At 43.9% G+C, this 26,367-nt stretch overlaps 1 protein-coding gene across 1 annotated transcript; it reads left to right on the forward strand.

The window, feature by feature from the left end:
- Nucleotides 1–2,753: 2,753 nt before the first annotated feature.
- LOC147305467 (L-rhamnose-binding lectin SML-like) lies at nt 2,754–16,079 on the forward strand. Its single transcript, XM_086277775.1, has 12 exons — nt 2,754–2,918; nt 3,382–3,414; nt 8,086–8,187; nt 10,333–10,423; nt 10,529–10,632; nt 10,722–10,766; nt 10,857–10,992; nt 11,082–11,185; nt 14,843–14,928; nt 15,053–15,187; nt 15,478–15,589; nt 15,762–16,079. Exons 1-12 carry the CDS (start codon nt 2,885–2,887, stop codon nt 15,824–15,826), a joined length of 1,047 nt encoding a protein of 348 aa, XP_086133901.1. The 5' UTR covers nt 2,754–2,884; the 3' UTR covers nt 15,827–16,079.
- The last annotated feature ends 10,288 nt before the right edge of the window (nt 16,080–26,367 follow it).

Consider the following 26,367-nt stretch of genomic DNA (forward strand, 5'->3'; position numbering starts at 1 on the left):
ATAACTGCTCCTTCGTGTCCTGACACGTCTGACATGATGATGTCACAGCCTCACTGCTGATGTCACTTCCAGCAGGATGTCAAGCCTCGATGACATCACTGCTGGATTCTGTTGATAAATATGATTTCATATCACAATAAACAGGAAAATAAATTCAATAAAATTTAAAGGAACTGAAATGTTGACCTGAAAGTGAGTCATTCATGCTTCAAATCATCATCTGATCATTTTAATAAACCTCAAAATGCTTTCTGTCTCCCTGCAGCTGTGATGGAAAAACCTGTGTGACATAAATACACCATCAGTACTTCTGATGCTGGGATCTCATCACCTGATGCTGATAACGCAGTTATGTTTAAATCTGAAGAAAAGAATAAGCTTAATCATATTTGTGTAAAGTTATATATTTATCTTTTTTTTGCAACTTTACCAGCTTTACTTATAAAGCACTTTAACACAAAACCAGAGATCACAAAGTGCTGCACATATACAACAACAGATTAAATGAATGGACTGTCATACCTGTAACACTCTGCCTGTTGCCTTCACATTAAATGATTTTTTGAATAATAATTTTAAAAATATTTCTTCACGTCATTATGCAAATAGAGGTGACATGGGCCGCGAGATTGAGACACGTCATTAGAGCCTCTTCATGTGTGTTTGGTTTGGGTTTCCACCAGCTTGGAATTACCAGAAATAGAGAGAGCATAGCCGAACATATGAAACAGGAAAAGACCGCCATGTAATCCATTTATTTCAACAAAGTAGCTGTAATCTGAATACCACCTTTATAAACAGTAACTGCACTTAGTGGACCTTTGTTCCTCACTATCTGTTCTGACACTTTGCTGCGGATCTGAAAATGGTGACTGGCACCTGACGGTTTCACTACCAATCGGGGGCGATCGTGGCTCAAGAGTTGGGAGTTCGCCTTGTAATTGGAAGGTTGCCGGTTCGAGCCCCGGCTCGGACAGTCTCGGTCGTTGTGTCAGAGGGCCCGGTGGCGCCAGTGTCCGGCAGCCTCGCCTCTGTCAGTGTGCCCCAGGGTGGCTGTGGCTACAATGTAGCATCACCAGTGTGTGAATGGGTGATGGCTTTGGCGCTTTGGGGTCCTTAGGGACGAGTAAAATACAAATACAGGCCATTTACCATTACTAGGCACCCTATTCTAGTCTCAACAACAGCACTTCAGTAAGTTTCCACTACAAGATGGTTCCCTCTTATCTACTGCTCTACAGGCAAACATGGGCGAGAGTCTATTCAGCGCTGTGTCCATGGAACACTACGCCACATGATTATATGGCAGGTTTGAGTAATATGAGATTAATATAAGGCACAGTAATAAAGCACTTCAGGTAAGCTCATTCTAACAACATGGAAACAGGAGCAGTGCAAAGAGAAGAGAAGTGATCGCATATACAGTATAGTTGGGCTGCTGCCAGCTTCTTCACTCACTGTGTTTATACGCCTCTCTGCACTTAATTATTAGTTGTGATTATTCATCTCTGGCTCCACACGTGTCCTTGTCCTGTGTTCCTCCCCTCGGCATCAACAGGTCGTTATGTCTGCCCCTCCCTGAGCCTGGAGAGTTCTTCCTATTTAAAGGGAGTTCTTCCTTCCCACTGTCACCAAGTGCTTGTTCTTAGGGGGTCGTCTGATTGTTGGGGTTTCTCTGTATTATTGTAGGTTCTTTACTTCACAGTGTAAAGCACCTCGAGGTGCCTGCTTTTGTGACATGGAGCGCTATAAATAAAACTGAACAGTTACATGGTTGGGGTCAAGACATTTGTCCCAGAAAGGCCGCTCTTTCAGAAATCCATTTACATCTCAGATGTTGAAAAAACTGTTTATCAAATCTTTTTTCAGAAGACATATTAGAGTCCTTCATGGTGAGCTTGAACAACACTCAAACACAGGTGTGATGGCTTTTTCAGTTTCAGGTTTCCTGGATGATGATTTGGGTGTTTATGAAGGTCCTGTTCTGTCTGTGCTCCAAACCTTTTGCATGATGCTGTCGCTGCTGCACAATGACATGTTGTGTTTATCAGGAACTAATTCAGCAGTCAGTAGAAAGACTTCTTTCTAAATACTCTGGATGTTTTTGAAGCTCATTTTTAGTTTCTGGTGTTTTCCCATGAATCCACTTCCTCTGTGGTCTCTGAACAGAGAGACGTGTGGAGATGTTTCATGCAAAGCAGAATATTTTCCAGTCAAATGTGTTCTCAGCTGTGCTCCTGCCTGTCTGTTACATTCATATCATGGACCTGTGTGTTTTATAGTAACATCCAGTGAATCATTAAATAGCCGTCATGAATACCTGCTGTACCACCCCATTTAAACCACTGTAAACACTGGTGTGTTGAACACCCACAGCTGTTGCTGCATGTGTGTCTGTGTCGTCCACTTGGTCTCCGTCCTCTTTGTTCCCTCTTTAGGACGCTGTTGACGAACAGGGGAGTGTCACTTTCTCTCTGAGCTGATCAGGCTCTTTGAACTGTTCTGTGCTCTTCATTTAAATCCAGACGTGATCACATTTTCAAACTGTAGCTCCTAAACTTTGGAACAACATGTTTGCAATCATTTACATCATGTTAACACAATCATTTGTATTAAATGTTAAAATAAATGTAATCTACCATTAATCGTGTTTAAAATGATGATCCGAGCCCCTCCCAGCTGTCACTGGGTCAGCTGATCCAGGCTTATATAACTTTTAATGTAAAGTAGTTTTATTTCCTGCTGCAGCTGAGAAGGAACAGGTCCTGCTTTTCCATTGGCTGTGCTTTGCATGTACATCACAGGTGTTACTGAAACAGAGTGAATCCAGCAGCTCTGTGTTTGATCCTCCATCAGCTCTTCACTGTAATCCAGATCTCCTAACATGATGCTCTGCTCCGGACTCAGCAGCACACTGTGTGAGTACAACACACTGATCATCCTTTATTTATACATGAAATCAGCTGCACATGTTCAGTCTAATCCTTTTCTAGCTTTCCACTGTGCTGTACTGTGACATGCTTTTCTTTCTGCTTTATTGGATCAGTTCATCTAACATCCTAAATACATGTTTGCATCACCTCAGCAGGACAGTTAGGCTTCACAGAGTCCTGAGAGCAATTCATGGCTGATCATTTACTTTGAAGAGTTGAAGTCAAACTGTCAACACAAATAAGTTTATTGACAAAAGTTGGAAAGATGAAGAGAATAAATGTGTCATTGAAATCTGCTGTTTAGAAAGAGTTTCCAAAGAATCCAGGTGTGAATGAAAGCAGCAGCTTTCTCCTGTTTGCTTTTCATTTCTGTTTCATGTTTTGAGGTGAATTCAACTTGATATCAAACACACAGTCTGACACTGAGCTTTCTTTCTGTCTCTTTCAGTGCTGGCAGCAACCTGTTCACTCATCACTTCAGGTAAATGCTGTTTTACTGCTTCTTATATTTCTCAGCCTTGCTGTTAACTTTATACTTCCATCATGCTAATCATTGAACCTGAGCTCTTCTTCTGCTTGTGCAACTACTGAACAACCTTCACATATCACTAGTTTTTATTTCTCTCCACCAGAGAGGTTTTTATAAAGCAAAAACAACTTTTCCAGGCTGGTGATCTTTTATATCAGAGGAGCCATGTCCTCTCCAGCTTGCGAGTTATCTAGATGCACGTTTGAGCGACAGCAAGGAGTCAAGTCCTTCCTCTGATTTGAGGTTTTCTTTTGAGAGATGCTACAGTGTCTACAGTCGTACACAGTGAAGACGTAATATTATTAACAAGATGATCGACCTCTGTTGGAGCAGCGTTCAGATAGCTGCTCTGCTCTGTGTTGGTACAGGGCATTGAAGATGATAACAGTGGGTGGATTATATTCTTAAACTTAGTTACAGCACTTTCAGAAAGACATCTACTGTGATAAAGTCTACTCTCCACTGCTGTGTAAATGTAAATGTTATCAGGAAATGATCAGACAGCAGAGGGTTTTCAGGAAACTCTGTTACGTGTTCAGTTTCTCTGCCATATGTTAACACAAGATCTAGAGTGTGATTAAAGTGGGTTCTTTTACAGTTTGACAGAAGCCCACTGAGTCTAATATTGTCACGGCACTGAGTCTGGTGACCCCGTGTTTGTGTTTTTGGTTGAAGTTAAACTCTTTGAATTATGGTTTCCTGTTTGTATATTATTTGTAGTTCCTGGTTTCTAGGTGTCTCTTCTGTTTCTGTGCCTCCTCCATGTTCTTGATGAACGTTTAATTCTGTTCTCCGTGTGTTGTATGTGTAGTCTTATTTTTCTCTCTTCCCTGTGTCCCACATCTTGGTACTTTTGTTTCTGTGTTTCTTGTTGTCTCTGTTCCAGAGTCTGTCGTGTTTCCACGTCTCTGTCTAGTCTGCGTCTTTGTGGATGCCTCGTACTTCCTGTTTTACTTTGACAGTCTGTGTCCTATGTCAGTGTGTTCTGCTTTGCTTCCTTTATCTCTTTATTTCAGATTAGTCCCGGCTGTGCTTCCCTCCTTCTTTCCATTCCCTCGTTACTCCCTGGTGTATTTAAGCCCTGTGTTTTCCTCTGTCTGTTGTTGTCTTACACCCTCTGTGTTTCCAGCCATTTTCTAGTCACAGTTCCTGGTTTGTTTTCTCTTTTCTAGTTAAGGTTTGTATTTGAAGTGAGTTATTTGCCACTAGAGTAAAGCTGCCTCTTTTAGTTAACCCTTTTGCTTATGAGTCCTGCTTTTTGGTCCAACATGCTGCCTGCCACACAGCAAATCCATGACCTATAATGTAGTGATGGGCAGATGAAGCTTCATGAAGCACTGAAGCTTTTCATCCAATTGGTTCACCCCAGCGCAAAGCTTCTTGAAGCTTCATTTGCTCTAGCAGGACACCTACTGGACGTAAAAATATTAGTTGGCATGAATTTGAAGAGTGTGGCATTTTGCACACAGCCTGTAAATGTCAACAACAAAAGGAGTGTGTAAAACATGTATGTTGTAGTGATGCAGTATACTGTGTATATTTATACTGGCAGTATGGAAAATGATCATTTGGAAATGCTTGAAATGGAAATGATCATTTACTGTGAGGTGAGGTGTGGTTGGGGTGTGGACAGTAGTTGTGCTTTTGTAACGTTGAGGTATGGACAGCTACACACTGAGGCTTTGAGCCTCAGTCCTGCCTGTTCACATTTTATTCTGTAAAAACTAAATTTTCACTGCTTTTATGACCTTTTTAGTGGGGAGAACATAGCTAGGATCTAATGATTTAACAAATCTTTTAAATCCTTTGTCCTCCACAATGCTGAATGGCTGTGAGTGCTCAATCACCATGCTGACCAGGTCTTCATCTATTGGAGATTGTCTTTATTGTCTTTCCTCAGGAGAACAAAGCACAAATATAAATATCACACACGTAACTTATAACAGTTGTATAATATTGTTATATTATTTAGTAACATTACTGCATGCTATATTATCATTGCATTTGATGGCTCACCTGGTCTTGCTCCACAATCAGTGTTCCCCTTATTCTCATGCAAAGCTCTGTAGTGCCTAAGCATGGATGAGGTGTTGTTGTTATATCCCAGCTCCCTGGCACATAGCAAACACTTCACCTTGTACAAAAGTACAGACAGCTTAACATAGGTTTTATTGCACCATCAGTGTTATGAAAATACATCTTCTGTAGAAATTTACATACCTTGTTGGGAGGAATAAGATCAAAATGTTCCCACACAGGGGAGGACATCCTCCTCTTCTTAGCTGGCTCCATTCTCTCCTGACTTTCTCTCCTCACTCTCATAAACCTCCAAACTGTCTCCAAACTCTCACTAACCGCAACTCTCCATCAAACACCCACATTTTGAATGAAGTCTGAAGGTTTATATCGCTGTCATAGCTCGCGGCAAAGTTCGAACCACTTCATGAACCAGTCACGTGGTACAGCCGGGCAGCGAGGCTTCGGACGTCATCATTTTCAGCTCCTCCCATAAATGAAGCAAGCCTCGATACGCGCATCGCGGAAACGCTCCCTCAATTACTCGACACAAGCTTCGAAGCCTCGATACATAACGTCACATCACTACTATAATGGACCAAATGCATTGTGAGCACTAAATCAGAACCAGTTAAATGAAAACTGGAAAATGTAACATAACAAATAAAAACCCCACATGTTCTCAATAAATCAACAGGTTAACACATAAGAATGTTTTTATTTCAAAGTTTAAGTTTAAAATAAAAAAATATTTATATTCACGTGTATCATGTTGATAACAGCAATGTTATTTGTAAATAAAAATATATATATTACATCTTTTAATCATGTAAATTCCCTGCTCCTGTCATAGACGTGCACATGATGTCCAAAAAAATTACCAAGTCCAAAGTTCAAATGTTAAACGTCATATTGACGTCCAGGTTGGGTCATGGTTGGACGTCCAAATTGTAGATTAAGTTCAGATGATGGACCGGCAGACCAAATATTGAGAAGATCTTAACATCTATCCAACGTTCAATGTTTAGTGAATGTGCTTTAGCAAAAAGGAAAGTTTGAAGCCTAATCTTGAAAGTAGAGATAGTGTCTGTGTCCTGAATCCAAACTGGAAGCTGGTTCCACAGAAGAGGGGCCTGAAAACTGAAGGCTCTGCCTCCCATTCTACTTTTAAATACTCCAGGAACAACAAGTAGGCCTGCAGAGCGAGAGCGAAGTGCTCTAATAGGGTGATATGGTACTACAAGGTCATTAAGATAAGATGGGGCCTGATTATTTAAGACCTTGTATGTGAGCAGCAGGATTTTGAATTCTGGATTTAACAGGAAGCCAAAACAGGAGAAATCTGCTCTCTCTTTCTAGTCCCTGTCAGGACTCTTGCTGCAGCATTTTGGATCAGCTGAAGGCTTTTCAGGGAGTTTTTAGGACATCCTGATAATAATGAATCACAGTCGTCCAGCCTGGAAGTAATAAATGCATGAACTAGTTTTTCAGCGTCACTCTGAGACAGGATATTTCTAACTTTAGAGATGTTGCACAAATGGAAGAAAGCAGTCTTACATATTTGTTTAATATGTGTTATGAGCGGCTGTGTGCAGACAGGAATAGGACCCAAGGTGCAGACTCCGGAGACAGATGTGAACTCAAAACAGCTTTAATGTTAAACTCAAATATAACATAACAGGGGGGGGAGGGGGAGGGGGAGGGGGGGGGGAGGGGGGGGGGGGAGGGGGAGGGGGGGGAATCAAAATAAACTTACACCAGAGGACTGACAGAACACACAGCTAGAAAAACAGTAGATCACGACACAGACAGAGAAACACAAGGCTTAAATACACAGAGGGAGCAATCAGGGAATGGGTAACAGGAGGGAAACACAGCTGGGGCAAATCAGGCCTAACGAGACCAGGGGAAGCGAAACCAGATACATTAACCTCAGACAAGGACCTTCAAAATAAAACAGGAAACATGACACAGTCTGAACTAAAGACACAGACTCGCAGGCACTGCAACAGAGGGAACAGAGACGTGGGACCAGGGCAGACACACTGGACACGGGGATATAGCATCTAAGGATACACAGAGACGCCAACTAGACAAGGGGATACAGCTGACAGGGGAGACAGAGCAACTAGAGAAGACAGACATAAACCATAAGACAGAACTCAAAGAAACCAAAGACTAGAAATTCTAAATAATATAATAAACTCAAAAACCCCGGGTCAACGACCCAGGCATCCTAACAATATGTGCGTTGAAGGACGTGTCCTGGTCAAAAATGACTCCAAGGTTCCTCACAGCGTTACTGGAGGCCGAGGTAATGCCATCCAGAGTAAGAATCTGCTTAGAGACCATATTTGAATAAACTTACAGCTCAATGCAGTTTCTGTGTTTCTGTAATCTTTTACTGACTTTAATCACTTAAAAAAATGCACACAGCGTGTTCCTGCCTGTTAGCAGTTAAACAGCTACGTTAGCTAACCAAATAGCCTTTTCACTACATCATCAAACCTTTTGAGAAAAAAAGACGGCCGGCCTTCTCTGTGTTACTTTTACATTTCCCTCCATTGCTTTACCCTCATATTACGTTTTTTAATATTTTGATTTCAGGCTTTATCAGAGCACAACTTCCCGTTCCTCCTGCTGTGACGGCCATATCCAGAGGAAGAGTGATCACCTTTAGCAGCCTCAGTGTTCAACGCCTGAGCTGTGGTAAGATGGAAAATAGTCTCCAAAAACCAGCAGCCTAAGCAGAGAAGCCCAGACCTCCTCCTCCCCAGCCAGCTCCTTTAGCTTGTCTGGGGGACACCAAAGCGTTACCAGGCCAGCTGAGAGTTAATAAAATTACATTTACTAAATAATAAAGTGTTTAAAACATTAATACCTAAAAAGAGATAAACGTGTGCAAGTTGCTACAGATTAGTCAATAAACAGCAGCAGCCTGGACAAAGCTGTTTCTCTAATGCTGTTAGAGAAACAGTCTAAGGCAGCTTCCTTAAGTAAAACAAACACAGAGACAGTCTTGAATCAACAATCGTCTCGAGATATTTATAGGGTTGCACATATTCCACCTTAATGTTTGTGGCATCAGACATGTTGGGAGCTTTTCTGAAGTCCACAGTTGGTTCCTTGGTTTTTGATATGTTGAGGTTACAGATTGTTCAATAACAGCTCCATGGTTGGTTTTCTTGCCCCTCAAAAAACTCACGTTTGCTCAAAGCTGCCTCACAGACTTTTTCTGCTTGTGTGTCAGGTGGGTAGTTAGCACGGAGGCTTGTGTGACATGCACTGAAGTGTGTCTCCACTGTGTCACTTTCTCGTCGCCACAGTCGTCCCACAAGTGAGACACGCTCACATTTCTTTAGCTGTTGTAGAAAAGAGCTCTGCCTCCCACTCACTGTGAAAACAGAACATTTTTCTGCCATGTTTTTCTGTCGGGGTAAAAACTGCATCTAGATCCTCCTTCGGGCTGCGCCTGCTTTCTTATCTCAGCGGAGAAAAATGGCAGTTTATCTTCATGATGCTGAACTTTGACCTCAGACAGGTCTGAGTGCATACACAGAAAATCAGTTTTACCATTCAAATCTCTAGTAATCCAGATGTTACTGGTTAAAAAAGTACAGCCACACATTTAAATTCAGTTTTTATTTCCATGGTAACCTGCAGTATTTTCAGAGCATGCCCTGTGGGTGACTCTCACGGCCCGTGGGCACGTGTTGCTGCCTCTGTTATACACAGTCGCTCCTTTTGCTCAGCAGGAATCAGATAGTTGACTGACAGCAGTTTCATGGCCAGGTGAGGCCTGTTTGTCACGGCCGAGCTGACTGGAGGGCTCAAATGCAGAACTCCCACGTAACACCACGAAAACATGAACAAGGATTTATTCTCAAAAGCAAAAACGTCAAGATATGATTTGCAACGTACTATGAACTAACGTTGTCTTCTAAGCATATAAACCTAACATGGAACAAGGGCTTGACTGCTGCTATGAATCAGTGTAATTGAAATCTTCATGGAAACAAAAACACTCTGTTCGAGAGCACAGAGGGGAGACGCTGGAAATGCACCGGGAGTCTCAGTGCGCTGTAACGGGAGGAGAGTGGATTTAGTGCCTAGTCCTGGGGGAAAGTGTCCAGGAAAACATCACCGAATTTTGCCGGGCGGAGGGCGGACACAAAGGGAGTACTAGGTCCGGGTGAGGGGCAGATTCACTCCTATTTAGTGCATGGGGATCTGCCCGGCCCGGGAGCCGTCGCCAGTCCCCTTCCAGGCCTTCCCAAAACCGCAGCACAATTAATGTCCAAGCATTCAACTTTCAATACTAAACGCTGTCAAACCTAACATGAGGACGTGGGCCCAGATAGTGAGCTATGGGCAAAACACAGTGAGTCTCAGTCTGCACAATCACCTGTTAATTGTCTGAAACAACACTGACTAGGTGAAGCAGAACTTGTGGCGAAGAGTGAAGTGAGCGCTGGTCCATAAATGTTGACAGCTCAGTCGCTCACAGCTGAGGAGACGCCACTGTACAGTAACTCCACCCCAAGGTGGAGACAGCAGCTCAGAGGCCAAACAGCTGTACTCACCCGGACCATGACACTGTTCCCTCAGTTCATTCAAACTTTAGCACATAAAACATCTTAGTTTGTACTTGGATGTTCACTGGAACTCTTAACATGACAAATAAATCAACCAATCAGAGAAGGTTTGATGTAAAATCCACGGTGGTGGTGTACAGAGGTCGGACTAACATTTATGGATGTGACTGCAGCTGCTGGGTCTAAAACACAAAGTGCATCAAACCTGCTTTACTACATGTCGTTTCTCCTTTTCTCTGATACTGTGTGTGTATAACAGAGAGGGGAGTGATCACTGTGCAGTCAGCTGTGTACAGATGTGCAGATACACAAACCTGCTCTCAGACTGGCACTCAGCACATCAAGAACAGGTAGTTTAAGATCTTCAATAACAAATGACTGTTTGAATAAAAACAGCAGCAGCTCTGAAACACTTTAACAAAGCTGAAAACGAGCTGCTTTCTGTGTCCCTGCAGCTGTGATGGAAGAAAAGTGTGTGACATAAATATGAACATCATCAGTGCTTCTGATCCCGGCGTCTGCACCTACCTGGACACCACCTTCACCTGCGTCCCAGAGAGTCTGTTACATCTGTGATTATCAGCTAACAATCAGTCACATCTGTACATGAATCATTACAGTTTCTAATGTGATGCGTTTCTTTGTCAGTCCACAGTGTAACATGTGAAGGATCTCAGGCGAACCTTCAGTGTGGTCAGATTTATTTTTCTCATTTATTGTAACTTTAGTGGATTCATTTGATAGAACTACAAACATGGTTACAGTTCATGAACTCTTCCTCAGGTGAAGGACAGGTTATAGTCGTCTCCTGGGCGAATTATGGTCGCCGTGACAACACCACGTGCCCTGATGGATATCCTGATCACGTCAAAAATGTTCTCTGTTTGAGTCCCAGTAGTAGAGAATATGTAACTAACAGGTAGAGATGCTGACTCTCTTTCCATCTTCTCTCAGATGACACGACGTACTTCAGTCCTCTGCTGACTCACCTTTGACCTGCATTCACAGGTGTAACAGGCAGAACAACTGTACTGTTGGAGCATCAAACACAGTGTTTGGAGACCCCTGTGGTGGCACCTACAAGTACCTGGAGGTGTTTTACACTTGTCAGGGTAAGAACCTGAAACCTTTAGACTGCATTCATTCCTGTGCTCATAAAAAGGTCATTGCTGAAAAAGACTCAATAATCTGACATGAATATCTTGTCAGCTTATTTTTACAGATCCTGAGTGAACAAATTGAAATGATGTTTATGAAAGTCTTAAAAAACAGAATCCTGTGATTTTTATAGAATTTAATTATGGAAAAATGTAATTTAATGAAGAAATCAGTGATGCTGATCACAATATATAGATACTCCAAAACAAAATGTAAAAATCTATTAGTCTGTTTTCTCCTAAATGCTGCAGTGTTAGACCTGCTTTAAAAAATACTGCACCAGCTGATGTTTTTCCTTTGATGTGTGAAAAGTCCTCTGAGTTTTAAAAGTGCTGCAATTCAGTTTTATTTATACAGCACCAAATCCAAATAACAGATTGCCTCAAGTTGCTTTGTATAAAAAAAGTAGAGACCTTAGAATAATAGAAACAAAACAGAGAAAATCTCAACAATCATATGACTCCCTGTGATGATGTCACATGGAAAACCTCTATACACAAAGTGAAGAGGGTCCAGGCTCTCACACATGACAGGCCTGACTCTGTATGGACTTTTGGAAGACTGGGCACCATGGATTGGCTAATTCATGTGAACTGAGCTTCATCCCACATTTTATTATTCATGTGGCTTAAACTTTGTTCAGTTGTTGTTACTAACGTCTTTAGTAAGTAAGTAAAAGTTTATTTATAAAACACCTTTCAAGACAGAGATCAAAAGTGCTTCACCAAAAAATAACAGAGCATAAAAAAAAGTTATCCAAACACATGCCTAAATACTGAGTTTTTATTGGTTCTTGAAAGACACGACTGAGATCTCAGGCTCAGAGGGAGAGAGTTTCAGAGTCTGGGAACCACTGTGGTCAAAACTCGGTCTCCTTTAGTTTTCAACCTCCTGTCATGTTCAATAAGTAGCTCTTGATCACATGACCTCAGGGACCTGCTGATGGTAAAGGCTCACTGATCGTCCACTAAGAGCTCTGAAAGTCAAACCAGAATCTCGAAGAATGTTTTGTTTAGACTGGTGAGCAATGAATTAGAGTGACGTAAGGTTTATATTTGTGAGGCGAATAGTCTTTCATTGTTACATTGTCAACAATTCATATCATAACATATCAAATTTATTTGTATACCACATTTAAAGACCAAAGTGCTTTCCAGTAAAACCATAATACAGATCAAATCAAAATATAAGAATATATACACACACACACACACACACACACACACACACACACACACACACACACACACACACACATATGTGTATATTTGTTTCTCTACAGTTTTTTCTTGTTTTTAACTGATTGTGAAGCACTTTGGTCAACTCTGTTGTTCTTAAATGTGCCATACAAATAAATTTTGAATTTGAATTTTTTTTCATAAGCTTATCAAGTAAGCTAATGAAAATGACATCGTAAATAAAAAATGTCTCTGTTTTATTCGCTGATGTTTCCTGAACATCGACAGAATGTGGAGAACAGAACATCTGTTGTGTTTACCAACTGAAGATAAGGCAGAGATACCGCTTTATACCACAGGATGGTGCAGTAAATCAGTGTAACAGTTCTTTAATAACAATCTGAAGTTGAGAGATGAACACATTTTGCAATAAAAGTACATTAAAAGGGAGAGTTTATAAAGTCCTCCGACCAAATTAAAGACACATACAAGTAAAAATCAAACAGACAGAATTAGGGCTGTTCGATATAACGATATATATCGGATGACGATGTAAAAACGTCGATCGTTTCATTTTACGCTGTCGTTTGTTTCCTGGTTACGGTTTACGGCAATATTTGTTCATGGTTTGATGGTCACTGTAGTGGCTATATTCATTTCTTAAAGTTCTCTCTTTCTCTTATATTTAATATCACCACACTACAGACGGACAAGCGCCTGTTTTTATGCGTTGTCATTAGCAACAACGACGGTAACAGCACCGTGTGTCCGCTTGTTCCACATAAACCTTTCACAATAAAGCTCAAGATCCTGTTGAGACTTTTCAAAATAAACTGAATCACGTGAAAGATGCACATTATTTACGGATGAGAATTAAAAAAGAGCCGCCAGGTGCTAAAAAATAAACCTTAGACTCAAACGTTAGAACAGGCTTCTCCCCGCAGCACGCCGTGTAATAAATACAAAGAAAACGGCGCCGTTACAACTTGTGTCTAAAAATCTATCGTTTCATGCATCGGTTAAAACACTCGACTCCAGTTACACGACGCCCAGCTGGAAACACTTCAGGCAAGTCGAGCTGCCCGAGATTCACAGAATTTACAGAAAATGTTACATTTATGTGATTTATATCGTTATCGGACGATAGATGTTTTATAACGGGATATGAGATTTTGGTCATATCACACAGCCCTAGACAGAATTAAAAGAAAAAGGTTAAATGCAAAACAGAAAATGACAGGAGCTCCGATCAACACAATATTAAAATTAGGTAGTCAGAAAAAAGAGACTAGATAAGCACAAAGACACAGGTTATATCATGTCAAATCATCCAAGCCTTCTGCTTGGATGATTTAAAAATATATTTAATTAGAAAATTTATGCGTATTTAATTGAAAATACACATGAATTTGAATGTCTTTCCCAAAATACAGTTTGAGAAACAACAATGTTTTTTGTTTTTGTAATACTTGTATATATTTTACAAAAACATAAAAATATGTAAAACTTGTTACATTTGCTCATTTCAGCATGAAAGATTTATCAACATAGTCAGGACACACCTTATTCATTTATTTTTTTATTTTCATGACTATTTACATTGTAGATTCTCACTGAAGGGATCAAAACTATGAATGAACATGTAGAATTATAACTCAAAATATGTTTTATATTTTAGATTCTTGGTAACAGCCACCCTTTGCTTTGATTTCTGCTTTGCACACTCTTGGCCTTGTCTCCATGAGCTCCATGAGGTCGTCTCCTGAAATGGTTTTCCAACAGTCTTGAAGGAGTTCCCAGAGATGCTGAGCGCTTGTTGGTCCTTTGCCTTCACTCTGCGGTGTGCAAAGCAAAAATGTGCTTGTATTTGCTAATTAAATGTGAAAACACTGAAGCATTCCTACAAAGTCCTATATTTGAGCGCACACTAATAAAATTCCTTCTGTGACCATCACTGCAAACAGCCAGCTGATCTACACAGCAACAGGGATCCTTGAATATCAGATGAACACAAGAACAGAAGCCTCAGTGGAGACGAAAACTAGAGGCAGAAAGGAGGGAAGTTACCCAACTATCAGAACTGCAGAGAAGTGTGATGGGACGCCTAACAAGTACAACAAGCTGTACAAACCTGAGGCCTTAGAAAGACCCAGGCAGTGTCGTACTGATGTAGTTAGTCAGTTACATAATTAACCAGCCGTTAATATGAAAATCATTGTTCAAGCTCAGCTTCTTCTAACATGAGATGATCGACTGCTTTGCTTTGGCGTGTACTCAACTGACAGTTTATTAGGAACACATGAAAAATAATGAAACAGATGTCTGTTATGAAATTCTTCATCTTCTGTTCTGAAGTTTATGGGGTGAAATTACTTTCTTTTGAGGAACCATTAATCTGTTCACCGACCTTTTAACTTTACAATCATGCTGCAGCTCCTTCCTGCCCTGCTGGTTGGACTTGGTTTGGAGGTCGCTGTTTCCTCTTTAAAAGCAGCTTGAAGAACTGGACTGATGCTGAGGTACATCAGGAAATAACAGCAGCTGTCGCTGCATCACTGATGATATAAAGACTTTCTGTCTTTGACTGATTTTAAATGCATTCTCACACTTTTCATCTTCTGTGCACCTCATCTTCCTCCTCAGAGTTCCTGTCAGACACTCGGTGGAAATCTGGCCTCATTCCACAGCACAGCTGAGCACACCTTCATCAGAGAGCTCACTCGCACAGCAGCAGGGTCGTATACACCAGCTTGGGTTGGAGGCAACGACAGAGAGAATGTAAGTGTTTCACAGATAAAGAGGATGAGCTGCAGCTGTTTCTGATATTTCATATGTTTCTCTTCATATTCATCAGTTTGATTCAAAGGTCAACATGTGACAGACTGATTAATCAGGACTTTGTTCCTGGAGACAGATGTTGCTGTTGACTTGACTTTTCTTTTCATTTTTTACCTGCACAAACAAAATGAACCTTCGTTGTGTTCGAGTGGTGTAAGAGGTCTCATGTCTGCACTCTCAGCATAGATGCATCAAAGTACATCAGAACAAACTGAACTTTATTCTTCCAGGAAACTGTGTGGAAGTGGAGTGATGGTTCCCAGTTTGACTTCACAAACTGGCACAGTGGGCAACCAAACAACTATGGAGGAGGAGAAGATTGTATGGAGATAAACCGTGAAGGTACAAACTGAAAGTGGGCCTGTTGATGAAATGTGTTTGGTTTTTATATTGACTGAAGTCATGTGATCTTAGGTCTTTATAAGAACTGTGTTTGTTCTTTTTACATTAGAGAAGAAGAAAACATTTACAGCACAGACCTCTGATTTTATTTCTTTGTTTTGATTCTTTACAGGAGATTATGTCAACGACTCAGGATGTAACTCACAGAGAGGGTTTGTTTGTGTCAGAGGTCCATAACTGCTCCTTCGTGTCCTGACACGTCTGACATGATGATGTCACAGCCTCACTGCTGATGTCACTTCCAGCAGGATGTCAAGCCTCGATGACATCACTGCTGGATTCTGTTGATAAATATGATTTCATATCACAATAAACAGGAAAATAAATTCAATAAAATTTAAAGGAACTGAAATGTTGACCTGAAAGTGAGTCATTCATGCTTCAAATCATCATCTGATCATTTTAATAAACCTCAAAATGCTTTCTGTCTCCCTGCAGCTGTGATGGAAAAACCTGTGTGACATAAATACACCATCAGTACTTCTGATGCTGGGATCTCATCACCTGATGCTGATAACGCAGTTATGTTTAAATCTGAAGAAAAGAATAAGCTTAATCGTATTTGTGTAAAGTTATATATTTATCTTTTTTTGCAACTTTACCAGCTTTACTTATAAAGCACTTTAACACAAAACCAGAGATCACAAAGTGCTGCACATATACAAACAACAACAACAAATGAAATGATTAAATAAAATAATACAACATGTTAAAAAGTCATATTGAGTCAGCCCCTTACAAGAGCAAATAAATGTGTCTTAAGAGTTTTAAACTCAGAAAGAGAAGAGGCCTGTCTTACATGCACGCTCACGTCTGCATCTACTGACTGAAACCAGCCCACTGAGGAACAATGGGCTGGGGGGTCAGTTCCTTAATCTTAATTATGCAAATTCTCATGACCACTGATCAATAACCATGAGTCCCATTCACAGAGAGCTGGGGAATGGCTGCAATCACAGCATGTAAGATGGTGACAGATGTAAATGGCCTCCTTGACTCCGCCCTCAAACCAGCGTTCCTCCCTGTCCAGGATGTGAACATCATAGCCAGTGGTGTAATGTGATTATTTTGTTCCAGTTAAAAGACGCGCTGCAGCAGTTTGCACCACCTGCAGACATCTAATGGATGCATCACTAACCCCACAGTAAAGTGCGTTACAGTAATCCAGCCTAGATGTAACAAAGGCAGGATTACAGTCTCAAAAAGCTGCTTTGATAAGATGGGCTTTATTTTGGCTGTCACAGATGAAAGAAGCTTGATGTCAGGTTTATATAGTGGATTGTCATTTATGCTTAGAAATATCTTCTCATATATGCTCAGAGTTTTATAATCAATGTCATGTTGGTCATGCACACCCACACCCTGGGGGCATGGGAGAGGTCGTACCCCCCCCACACACACACACTTACACAACGCACAGGCAAGGTACTCTGTGTGTGTATGTATACGTGATATGTTAATGAACCTATGTATATTCATGTAACCTCAATAAAAGAGCCGTGTTACGGGGGAGCGGACGAGAGTCTGACGGAGGTCAAGTGGGTGGAACGACACTTCCAGGCAGGCCTCCCTCATGCATGAGTAACACAAAGAACTTTCCCTACTTGTGTCTTGCTTTTGCTGTGTAGTAAATTGTCTTGAACGTTGCAGCGAGTGGGTTTAAGCTACAAACCACTTGATCTTACAAAAGCAGTGACCTAAACTTTCCCAAATGAACAAACATTAACAGAATGTGACGTCATGCTCACGTATACGTACTGTACTGGTCATCATAAATGGGGCTGTAATACCACTTTGTACCACCAGATGGGGGAAAAATTCATGGAACCTTTATTAAACCATTAAAAATTAAAAGGTAAAAAAAAGCCTGTAACTACACTCAACAAAAATATAAAGGCAACACCTCTGTTACTGCTCCCATTCCCCATGGGATGGACGTAGAGACCTAAAATTCATTCCAGATACACAATATAACCATCCCTCCCAAACAGTGGTCACAAATCAGTCCAAATGTGTGGTAGTGGGCACATCTGCTATATTGAGATAATCCATCCCACCTCACAGGTGTGCCACATCAGGATGCTGATCTGACATCATGAGTAGTGCACAGGTGTACCTCAGACTGCCCACAACAAAAGGCCACCCTGGAATGTGCAGTTTTTTGCGCTATTGGGGGTCTGGGGACCCAGAACCGGTCAGTATCTGGTGTGACCACCATTTGCCTCATGCAGTGCAACACATCGTCGCATGGAGTCTATCAGATTGTCAATTGTGGCCTGTGGAATGTTGGTCCACTCCACTTCAATGGCTGTGCGAGGTTGTTGGATATTCGTGGGAACTGGTACACGCTGTCGTATACGCCGGTCAAGCACATCCCGAACATGCTCAATGGGTGACATGTCCGGTGAGTATGCTGGCCATGCAAGAACTGGGACATTCTCAGCTGCCATCTGCCCTGAACAATGTGAACCATGATTCATCCGTGAAGCGCACACCTCTCCAACGTGGCAGACGCCATCGAATGTGAGCATTTGCCCACACAAGTCTGTTACGGCGACGAGCTGGAGTCAGGTCAAAAAACTGCACATTCCAGATTGGCCTTTTGTTGTGGGCAGTCTGAGGTACACCTGTGCACTACTCATGATGTCAGATCAGCATCCTGATGTGGCACACCTGTGAGGTGGGATGGATTATCTCAATATAGCAGATGTGCCCACTACCACACATTTGGACTGATTTGTGACCACTGTTTGGGAGGGATGGTTATATTGTGTATCTGGAATGAATTTTAGGTCTCTACGTCCATCCCATGGGGAATGGGAGCAGTAACAAAGGTGTTGCCTTTATATTTTTGTTGAGTGTATGTTTTTGCTGTAATCACAGATGCGACAAATAAGAACAATAAATACAGGACAGGGGTGGGGGGTGGGGGGTTATATACACAAATACAACCAATAAAATTACAGTTACTGTGAAGCACAGGATACATGACTGAAGATCTGTGTGTGTGTGTGTGTGTGTGTGTGTGTGTGTGTGTGTGTGTGTGTGTGTGTGTGTGTGTGCGTGTGTGTGTGTGTGTGTGTGTGTGTGTGTGTGCGATTTCTTTTATTAAAGTTATTAAAGTGTATTTTAGTTTTTTTATGATGTGTAGCGAGCCAGACGCTCAGCGTCCTTTTCTTCCTTTAACGTATTTTTCTGTTTTATTTCAGTGAACGGAGGACGTGCCAGTGGCCCTGGGACCTCAGGTGGTGGGTCGCTTTCACACTTTCTTTTGTACAGCACCGGGTGGGCTGCAGTGATTTTCTTTTTGTGTGATTTTCTTTTGGGTCCACGGCTGCTGGTAAGTCCAAGTTCCAACATTGTTTTATTGTACTTCTAGGGCACTGTCAACATTTTGTTCTCCTAATATTTTATTCTTTATTTCTTTTACTATAAATAAAACTGTTTTAATATTGGAGCCAACCTGCCTCAGTGTGCATCCTTGAATCTGTGCGGCCTCTTTTTATCTATTTTTCTTAAACATATATTTCCTGGGGGTGGAATTCCCCTAGGTGGCGTTGTCATTTTATTATTTCTTTTAGAACCCCGCCGACCACTTGGTCACACACATTTGAACTGTTGTCACCTTGCTGCACTGTAAATAAACGCACTGTCTCTATTTCTAAGCTCTGCGCCTGAGTCCACTCTCTAACAGATGTTTTTCCAACGAGCTGATTTCATTACAGCTTTTGACCCATGGACTGAAACACTTTCTCCTTTGTGAGTTAGAACAAAGATTTTCAATGCAAATCAGAATATTTTCCATACAAATCAGAATATTTTCCATACAAATGTGTTCCCAGCTGTACTCCTGCCGCACCCTGTCTATTACCGTCAGCTGGCAATGGGTTTGCATGTAGATCACAGGATTTATTCAAACATTGCACGACAAAAAAAGGAGTCTTGGAAAAAGCTGCACAGGAAATGCACTCATTTAGAAGATCATCATTTAACCAGGAAAAATAATCCCTCCAAGTGACTTTGTGGGTCCTGAATAATCAGGCCCCATCTTATCCTAATGACCTTACAGTGCCGTATGACAAATAGAGCACTTCGCTCTCAGACTGCTGGTTTACATGTGATTGCTCCATACAATGGGAAGCAGAGCCTTCAGCTTTCAATTCAGTTGAGTTTGAATACATTTTATTTATACAGCGCCAAATCACAACAGCAGTCGTCTCAAGGCAATTTATATTGTAAAGTAGATCCTATGGTAAAAAGAGAAAATCCCAAGAATCATATGACCCCCTATGAGCAAGCACATTGGCGACAGTGGGAAGGAAAAACTCCATTTTAACAGGAAGAAACCTCTGGCAGAGCCAGGCTCAGGGAGGGGCGGGGCCATCTGCTGCGACCGGTTGGGGTGAGAGAAGGAAGACAGGATAAAGACATGCTGTGGAAGAGAGACAGAGGTTAATAACAGATATGATTCAATGCAGAGAGGTCGGTTATCACATAGTGAGTGAGAAAGGTGTGTAGGTGGTTGTGGGTGTGTGTATGTCCAGTCCATGTGTTAACGTGGGTCAGATGTCAGGAGGCAGAGTTCAGGAGTCTGACAGCTGTGGGGAAGAAGCTGTTCCGGTACCTGGTGGTCTTAGTCCGGAGGCTCCTGTAGCGCTTCCCAGAGGGCAGGAGGGTGAAGAGTCCATGTGATGGGTGACTGGGGTCTTTGATGATTTTCCCAGCCCTTTTCAGATACCACTTCCTGTAGATGTCTTTTATGGCAGGAAGTGGTGCTCCGGCGATGCGCTGGGCAGTTTTCACGACCCTCTGCAACGCCTTCCGGTCCGAGGCAGAGCAGTTCCCGTACCAGACTGTTATACAGTTGGTCAGGATGCTCTCGATGGTGCAACGATAGAAGTTCACCAGGATGTCTGAGGACAGGTGGTTCTTCCTCAGAGTCCTCAAGAAGAAGAGGCGCTGGTGAGCCTTCTTGACCAGCTTGGAGCAGTTGGTCGTCCAGGTGAGATCCTCGGAGATGTGGACTCCCAGGAACTTGAAGCTACTCACACGCTCCACAGCCGTCCCCTTAATGTGGATGGGTGGATGTGGGTCAGCATTCCTCCTGTAGTCCACGATGAGCTCCTTGGTCTTCTCGGTGTTAAGCAGCAGGTTGTTTCTGTCGCACCACTCAGCCAGACGATCCACCTCCTCCCTGTAGGCGGCCTCATCATTGTCACTGATGAGGCCATTCACCGTGGTGTCATCTGCAAACTTAATGATGGCGTTGGAACCATCAGCAGGTCTGCAGTCGTGGGTGAAGAGGGAGTAGAGGAAAGGGCTCATCACACAGCCTTGTGGTACACCGGTGTTCATCGTGATTGTAGATGAGCAGTGGTTATCCAGCCGGACATGTTGGGGGCGGTTGGTCAGGAAGTCCAGAAATGGCATCTTACTAATTTAGAAGATCATCATTTAGCCTGGAAAAATAATCACTCCAAGTGACTCTATTAAAAAAAGCTCTCAGTAAAGCTAGAACATTTTACTATTCCATCCATCCATCCATCCATCTTCATCCGCTTTATCCGGGGCCGGGTCGCGGGGGCAGCAGCCTAAGCAAAGAGGCCCAGACCTCCCTCTCCCCAGCCACCTCCTCCAGCTTATCCGGGGGAATACCAAGGCGTTCCCAGGCCAGCCGAGAGATATAATCTCTCCAGCGTGTCCTGGGTCTGCCCCGGGGCCTCCTCCCGGTGGGACATGCCTGGAACACCTCACCCAGGAGGCGCCCAGGAGGCGCCCAGGGGGCGCCCAGGGGGCATCCTTGTCAGATGCCCGAACCACCTCAGCTGGCTCCTTTCGATGTGGAGCAGCAGCTGCTCTACTCTGAGCCCCTCCCGGATGGCCGAACTTCTCACCCTGTCTCTAAGGGAGAGGCCAGCCACCCTTCGGAGGAAGCTCATTTCTGCCGCTTGTATCCGCGATCTCGTTCTTTCGGTCACTACCCACAGCTCGTGGCCATAGGTGAGGGTAGGGACGTAGATCGACCGGTAAATTGAGAGCTTCGCTTTTACACTCAGCTCCCTCTTCACCACGACGGACCGGTGCAGCGTCCGCATTACTGCAGCTGCAGCCCCAATCCGTCTGTCGATCTCCGGCTCCCTTCTCCCATCACTCGCGAACAAGACCCCGAGATACTTGAACTCCTCCACTTGGGGCAGGAACTCATCCCCGACCCGGAGTGGGCACTCCACCCTTTTCCGGCTGAGAACCATGGCCTCAGATTTGGAGGTGCTGATCCTCATTCCCGCTGCTTCACACTCGGCTGCGAACCGTTCCAGTGCGAGCTGGAGGCCCTCACCCGATGAAGCCAACAGAACCACATCATCTGCAAAAATCAGAGATGAGATTCTGAGGCCACCAAAGCGAAAGCCCTCCGCCACTTGGCTGCGCCTAGAAATTCTGTCCATAAAAATTATGAACAGAACCGGAGACAAAGGGCAGCCCTGGCGGAGCCCATCACCCACCGGGAACGAGTCCGACTTATTGCCGGCAATGCGAACCAAGCTCTTGCAACGGTTGTATAGGGATCGAATGGCCCGTAGCAATGGGCCAGACACCCCATATTCCCGCAACACCTCCCACAGGACACCCCGAGGGACACGGTCGAATGCCTTCTCCAAGTCCACAATACACATGTAGACTGGTTGGGCAAACTCCCATGCACCCTCAAGTATCCTCGAGAGGATAAAGAGCTGGTCCAGTGTTCCGCGACCAGGACGAAAACCGCATTGTTCCTCCTGTATCCGAGGTTCGACTAACGGACGAACTCTCCTTTCCAGCACCCTGGCATAGACTTTTCCAGGGAGGCTGAGGAGTGTGATCCCCCTGTAGTTGGAACACACCCTCCGGTCCCCCTTCTTAAAGATGGGGACCACCACCCCGGTCTGCCAGTCCACAGGTACTGCCCCTGATCTCCATGCAACATTGTAGAGGCGTGTCAACCAGGACAGCCCTACAACGTCCAGAGCCTTCAGGAACTCGGGGCGGACCTCATCAACACCAGGGGCTCTGCCACCAAGGAGTTGTTTAACTGCCTCAGTGACCTCGCCCCCGGAAATTGGCGGGTCATTCCCCTCATCCCCAGACTCTGCTTCCTCCTCGGAAGACGTGTCAGTGGGATTAAGGAGGTCCTCGAAGTATTCCTTCCACCGCCTGACAATTTTCTCAGTCGACGTCAGCAGCGCTCCGCCAGCACTATACACAGTGCAGGTAGAGCACCGCTTTCCCCTCCTGAGACGTCTGACGGTTTGCCAGAATCTCTTCGAGGCAGTCCGAAAGTCTTTTTCCATGGCCTCTCCGAACTCCACCCACACCCGAGTTTTTGCTTCAGCCACTGCCCGAGCCGCATTCCGCTTGGCCTGTCAATACCTGTCGGCTGCCTCCGGAGTCCCACAGGCTAACCAAGCCCGATAGGACTCCTTCTTCAGCCTGGTGGCTCCCTTCACCTCTGGTGTCCACCATTTGGTTCGGGGATTACCACCACGGCAGGCACCAACCACCTTGCGGCTGCAGCTCAATGCAGCAGCTTCGGCAATGGAGACGCTGAACATGGTCCATTCGGACTCAATGTCCCCAGTCTCCCTCGGAATGCTGTTGAAGCTCTGCCGGAGGTGTGCGTTGAAGATCTTGCGGACTGGGGCCTCTGCTAGACGTTCCCAGCACACCCTCACTACGCGTTTAGGTGCACCAGGTCTGTCCAGCGTCCTCCCCCGCCATCTGATCCAACTCACCACCAGGTGGTGATCAGTTTTTTTTTTTTTTTTTTTTTTTTTTTTTTTTTTAAATGACATCAGAAACAGCAGTATGCGACATTACGTGATGACAGAGCTTCAGTTCATCCTTTGTCATTTTTTTTTTTTTTTTTTTTTTAATAAATAGGACAGGGGGAATGAATGAGAGAGAGAGGGGGAGAGAAAGAAAGAAAACCAAAGGGGAGAAGAGACGGTGAGAAGGGGGGGGAAGAGAGAGAAAAAAAAAAAACAAACTCCTGGGTCACCTGTATGGAGAAAAAACAAACAAACAAACAAACAAAAACAAACAGAGGAGACAGCAAACAACAAAGAGCAACATAATAATAGAGAAAACAAAGCACCATCACAATAAACTAGCTAGTCATAGATATCAGTATTTACTAAGTAATAAACGATATTGTGCAGCACGCAAGATAGACAGCGCACAGTGTGCTTTGAGGCAGCAGCCAAGAAAGCTTTAGTCCGCGTCTGTGAATACCCATGTGTGCATACCTGTGTGGATCAGCATGCTTGCATTCCAAAGGTTTCTCCATGTAATGATCTGCTAGGGAGTGTGGGGGGGCCACAGCCCCGTCCTCCAGGGTGTGAAGCGGGTATGGAGGAGATCAAAACTCCAGACATCCAGAGGCCCCCAGAACACAAGAGACCATGGAAGACCAACAGAGGGGCAGCCGCGCCACTGTCCCAGTAAGAGCTGAGGAGAGTCCCAGATGAGGGCTCGCCCAGCAGCCGCGGAGCAGAAGTCAGGGGGAGTTGCAGTGACGCGCCCGTGAGCTCCGCCGGCCCCCAGCTGCGCCTGAGTGACCGAGCCCTAGGCCGAGAGGCCGGGGGCACCCCACCTCCAAAGGGGCCCGAGCGAGCCCCAGGCCCCAGGCCCCGACAAGCGGCCGCCAAGGAGTGAGCCGGTGTGTACCCGGACGCCCACCCCCAGACACAAAGAACCACCAACACACCGACACCTGAGGGAGTCCGCCACCGGCAGGGGAAGTGGTGGTGGGTGGAGATAGGCCTCCAAACCTTGGAGGGCCTGAGGTGTCCCCAGAGAGGTGGCGTCTGATACCCAACCTGACATATAGACACAGACATACAGGCACACACAGACACAAACATCCATTCCCACCCTCATGCTCTCATATGCACTTACTCCACACTCAACCAACGTGGAGACAGACATAAAGAGACGCTGTACACACAATCACACTCCCCAAGCGTACTCTACAAACCGGGTCTAGGTACCCTTGCCCCTGGAGGGGGGAATTGCACCCAGACCCAGGTGGTGATCAGTTGACAGCTCAGCCCCTCTCTTTACCCGAGTGTCCAGAACATATGGTCGCAGGTCTGCTGATACGATTACAAAATCGATCATCGACCTACGGCCTAGAGCGTCCTGGTGCCACGTGCACTTATGGACACTCTTATGTTCGAACAGGGTGTTCGTTATGGCCAAACTGTGATTAGCACAGAAGTCCAATAACAAAGCACCGCTCGGGTTCAGATCAGGGAGGCCGTTCCTCCCAATCACGCCCCTCCAGGTCTCGCTGTCGTTACCCACGTAACGTCGTTACCCCATTTTACTATTCATCACTGATTTTTAAGAAAATAAGAACAAACTTGAGTCTGTAGCCAGGATGACAAACAGAGCTCCAAACATTCCTTTAATCTCAGCTATTAACGAATTCATGAATTTCTTCACAAATAAAATCTTAACTATTAGAGTGAAAAAAATACTGATACCAATACTGATGACCATGAACTTTTACTACAGAGATCAGAGCATGCAGTAGGTATTAAAGTTTCTGCACCGCAGTGACTTCAGTGATGTCTGTCTAACAGACTCCAATTTGCCTTCTTCACATTCTCAGGTTAATAATGGAGTTCCTCAGGGTTCCACGCTGGGACCAGTTCTGTTTATATTTTAAATGCTTCTTCAAGGTATCGTTACAAGGCATCGCATACTTCTTGGGTATGCAGATCAACCTAGCTCTTTGTAGCCAATTAAATTGCAGGAATGTCTTTAAGACAACACTGAGTCAGGAGTCAGAACAGACTCTACCTGCTGAGGAGACTGAGATCTTTTGGAGTGCAGGGGGAACTCCTGAAGACCTTTTTAGACTCTCTGGTGCTGTCGGCCATCTTCTATGTTGTTGTTTGTTGGAACAGCAGCTTATCTACAGCTGAGAGGAAGCGGGTGGATAAGCTCTGTCCCAGGATGTTCCTCGACCCAGTTCAGGTAGTAGGAGACAGAAGAACTCTTAGACAATGTCTCCCTCTCCATGCATGAAGCAGATTAACTGAAAAGCCTTCAGTTAATCCAAAATGCTGTATTTCTCCTGTATTGGCTTCCCTTCATTGGCTTCCTGTTAAATCCAGAATTGAATGTAAAATCCTGCTCCTCACATACAAGCTCTTAAATAATCAGGCCCCATCTTATCTTAATGACCTTGTAGTACCATATCACCCTATTAGAGCACTTCGCTCTCGCTCTGCAGGCCTACTTGTTGTTCCTGGAGTATTTAAAAGTAGAATGGGAGGCAGAGCCTCCAGTTTTCAGGCCCCTCTTCTGTGGAACCAGCTTCCAGTTTGGATTCAGGACACAGACACTATCTCTACTTTCAAGATCAGGCTTCAAACTTTCCTTTTTGCTAAAGCACATTCACTAAACATTGAACGTTGGATAGATGTTAAGATCTTCTCAATATTTGGTCTGCCGGTCCATCATCTGAACTTAATCTACAATTTGGACGTCCAACCATGACCCAACCTGGACGTCAATATGACGTTTAACATTTGAACTTTGGACTTGGTAATTTTTTTGGACATCATGTGCACATCTATGACAGGAGCAGGGAATTTACATGATTAAAAGATGTAATATATATATTTTTATTTAGGTTGTTGGATATTCGTGGGAACTGGTACACGCTGTCG

The sequence above is a fragment of the Aulonocara sp. 'chitande type north' Nkhata Bay genome, linkage group LG20, assembly GCF_057382095.1.
Source record: "Aulonocara sp. 'chitande type north' Nkhata Bay isolate Kocher_YH1m ecotype deep benthic linkage group LG20, A_spYH_male_GT1.1, whole genome shotgun sequence".
Taxonomy (NCBI): domain Eukaryota; kingdom Metazoa; phylum Chordata; class Actinopteri; order Cichliformes; family Cichlidae; genus Aulonocara; species Aulonocara sp. 'chitande type north' Nkhata Bay.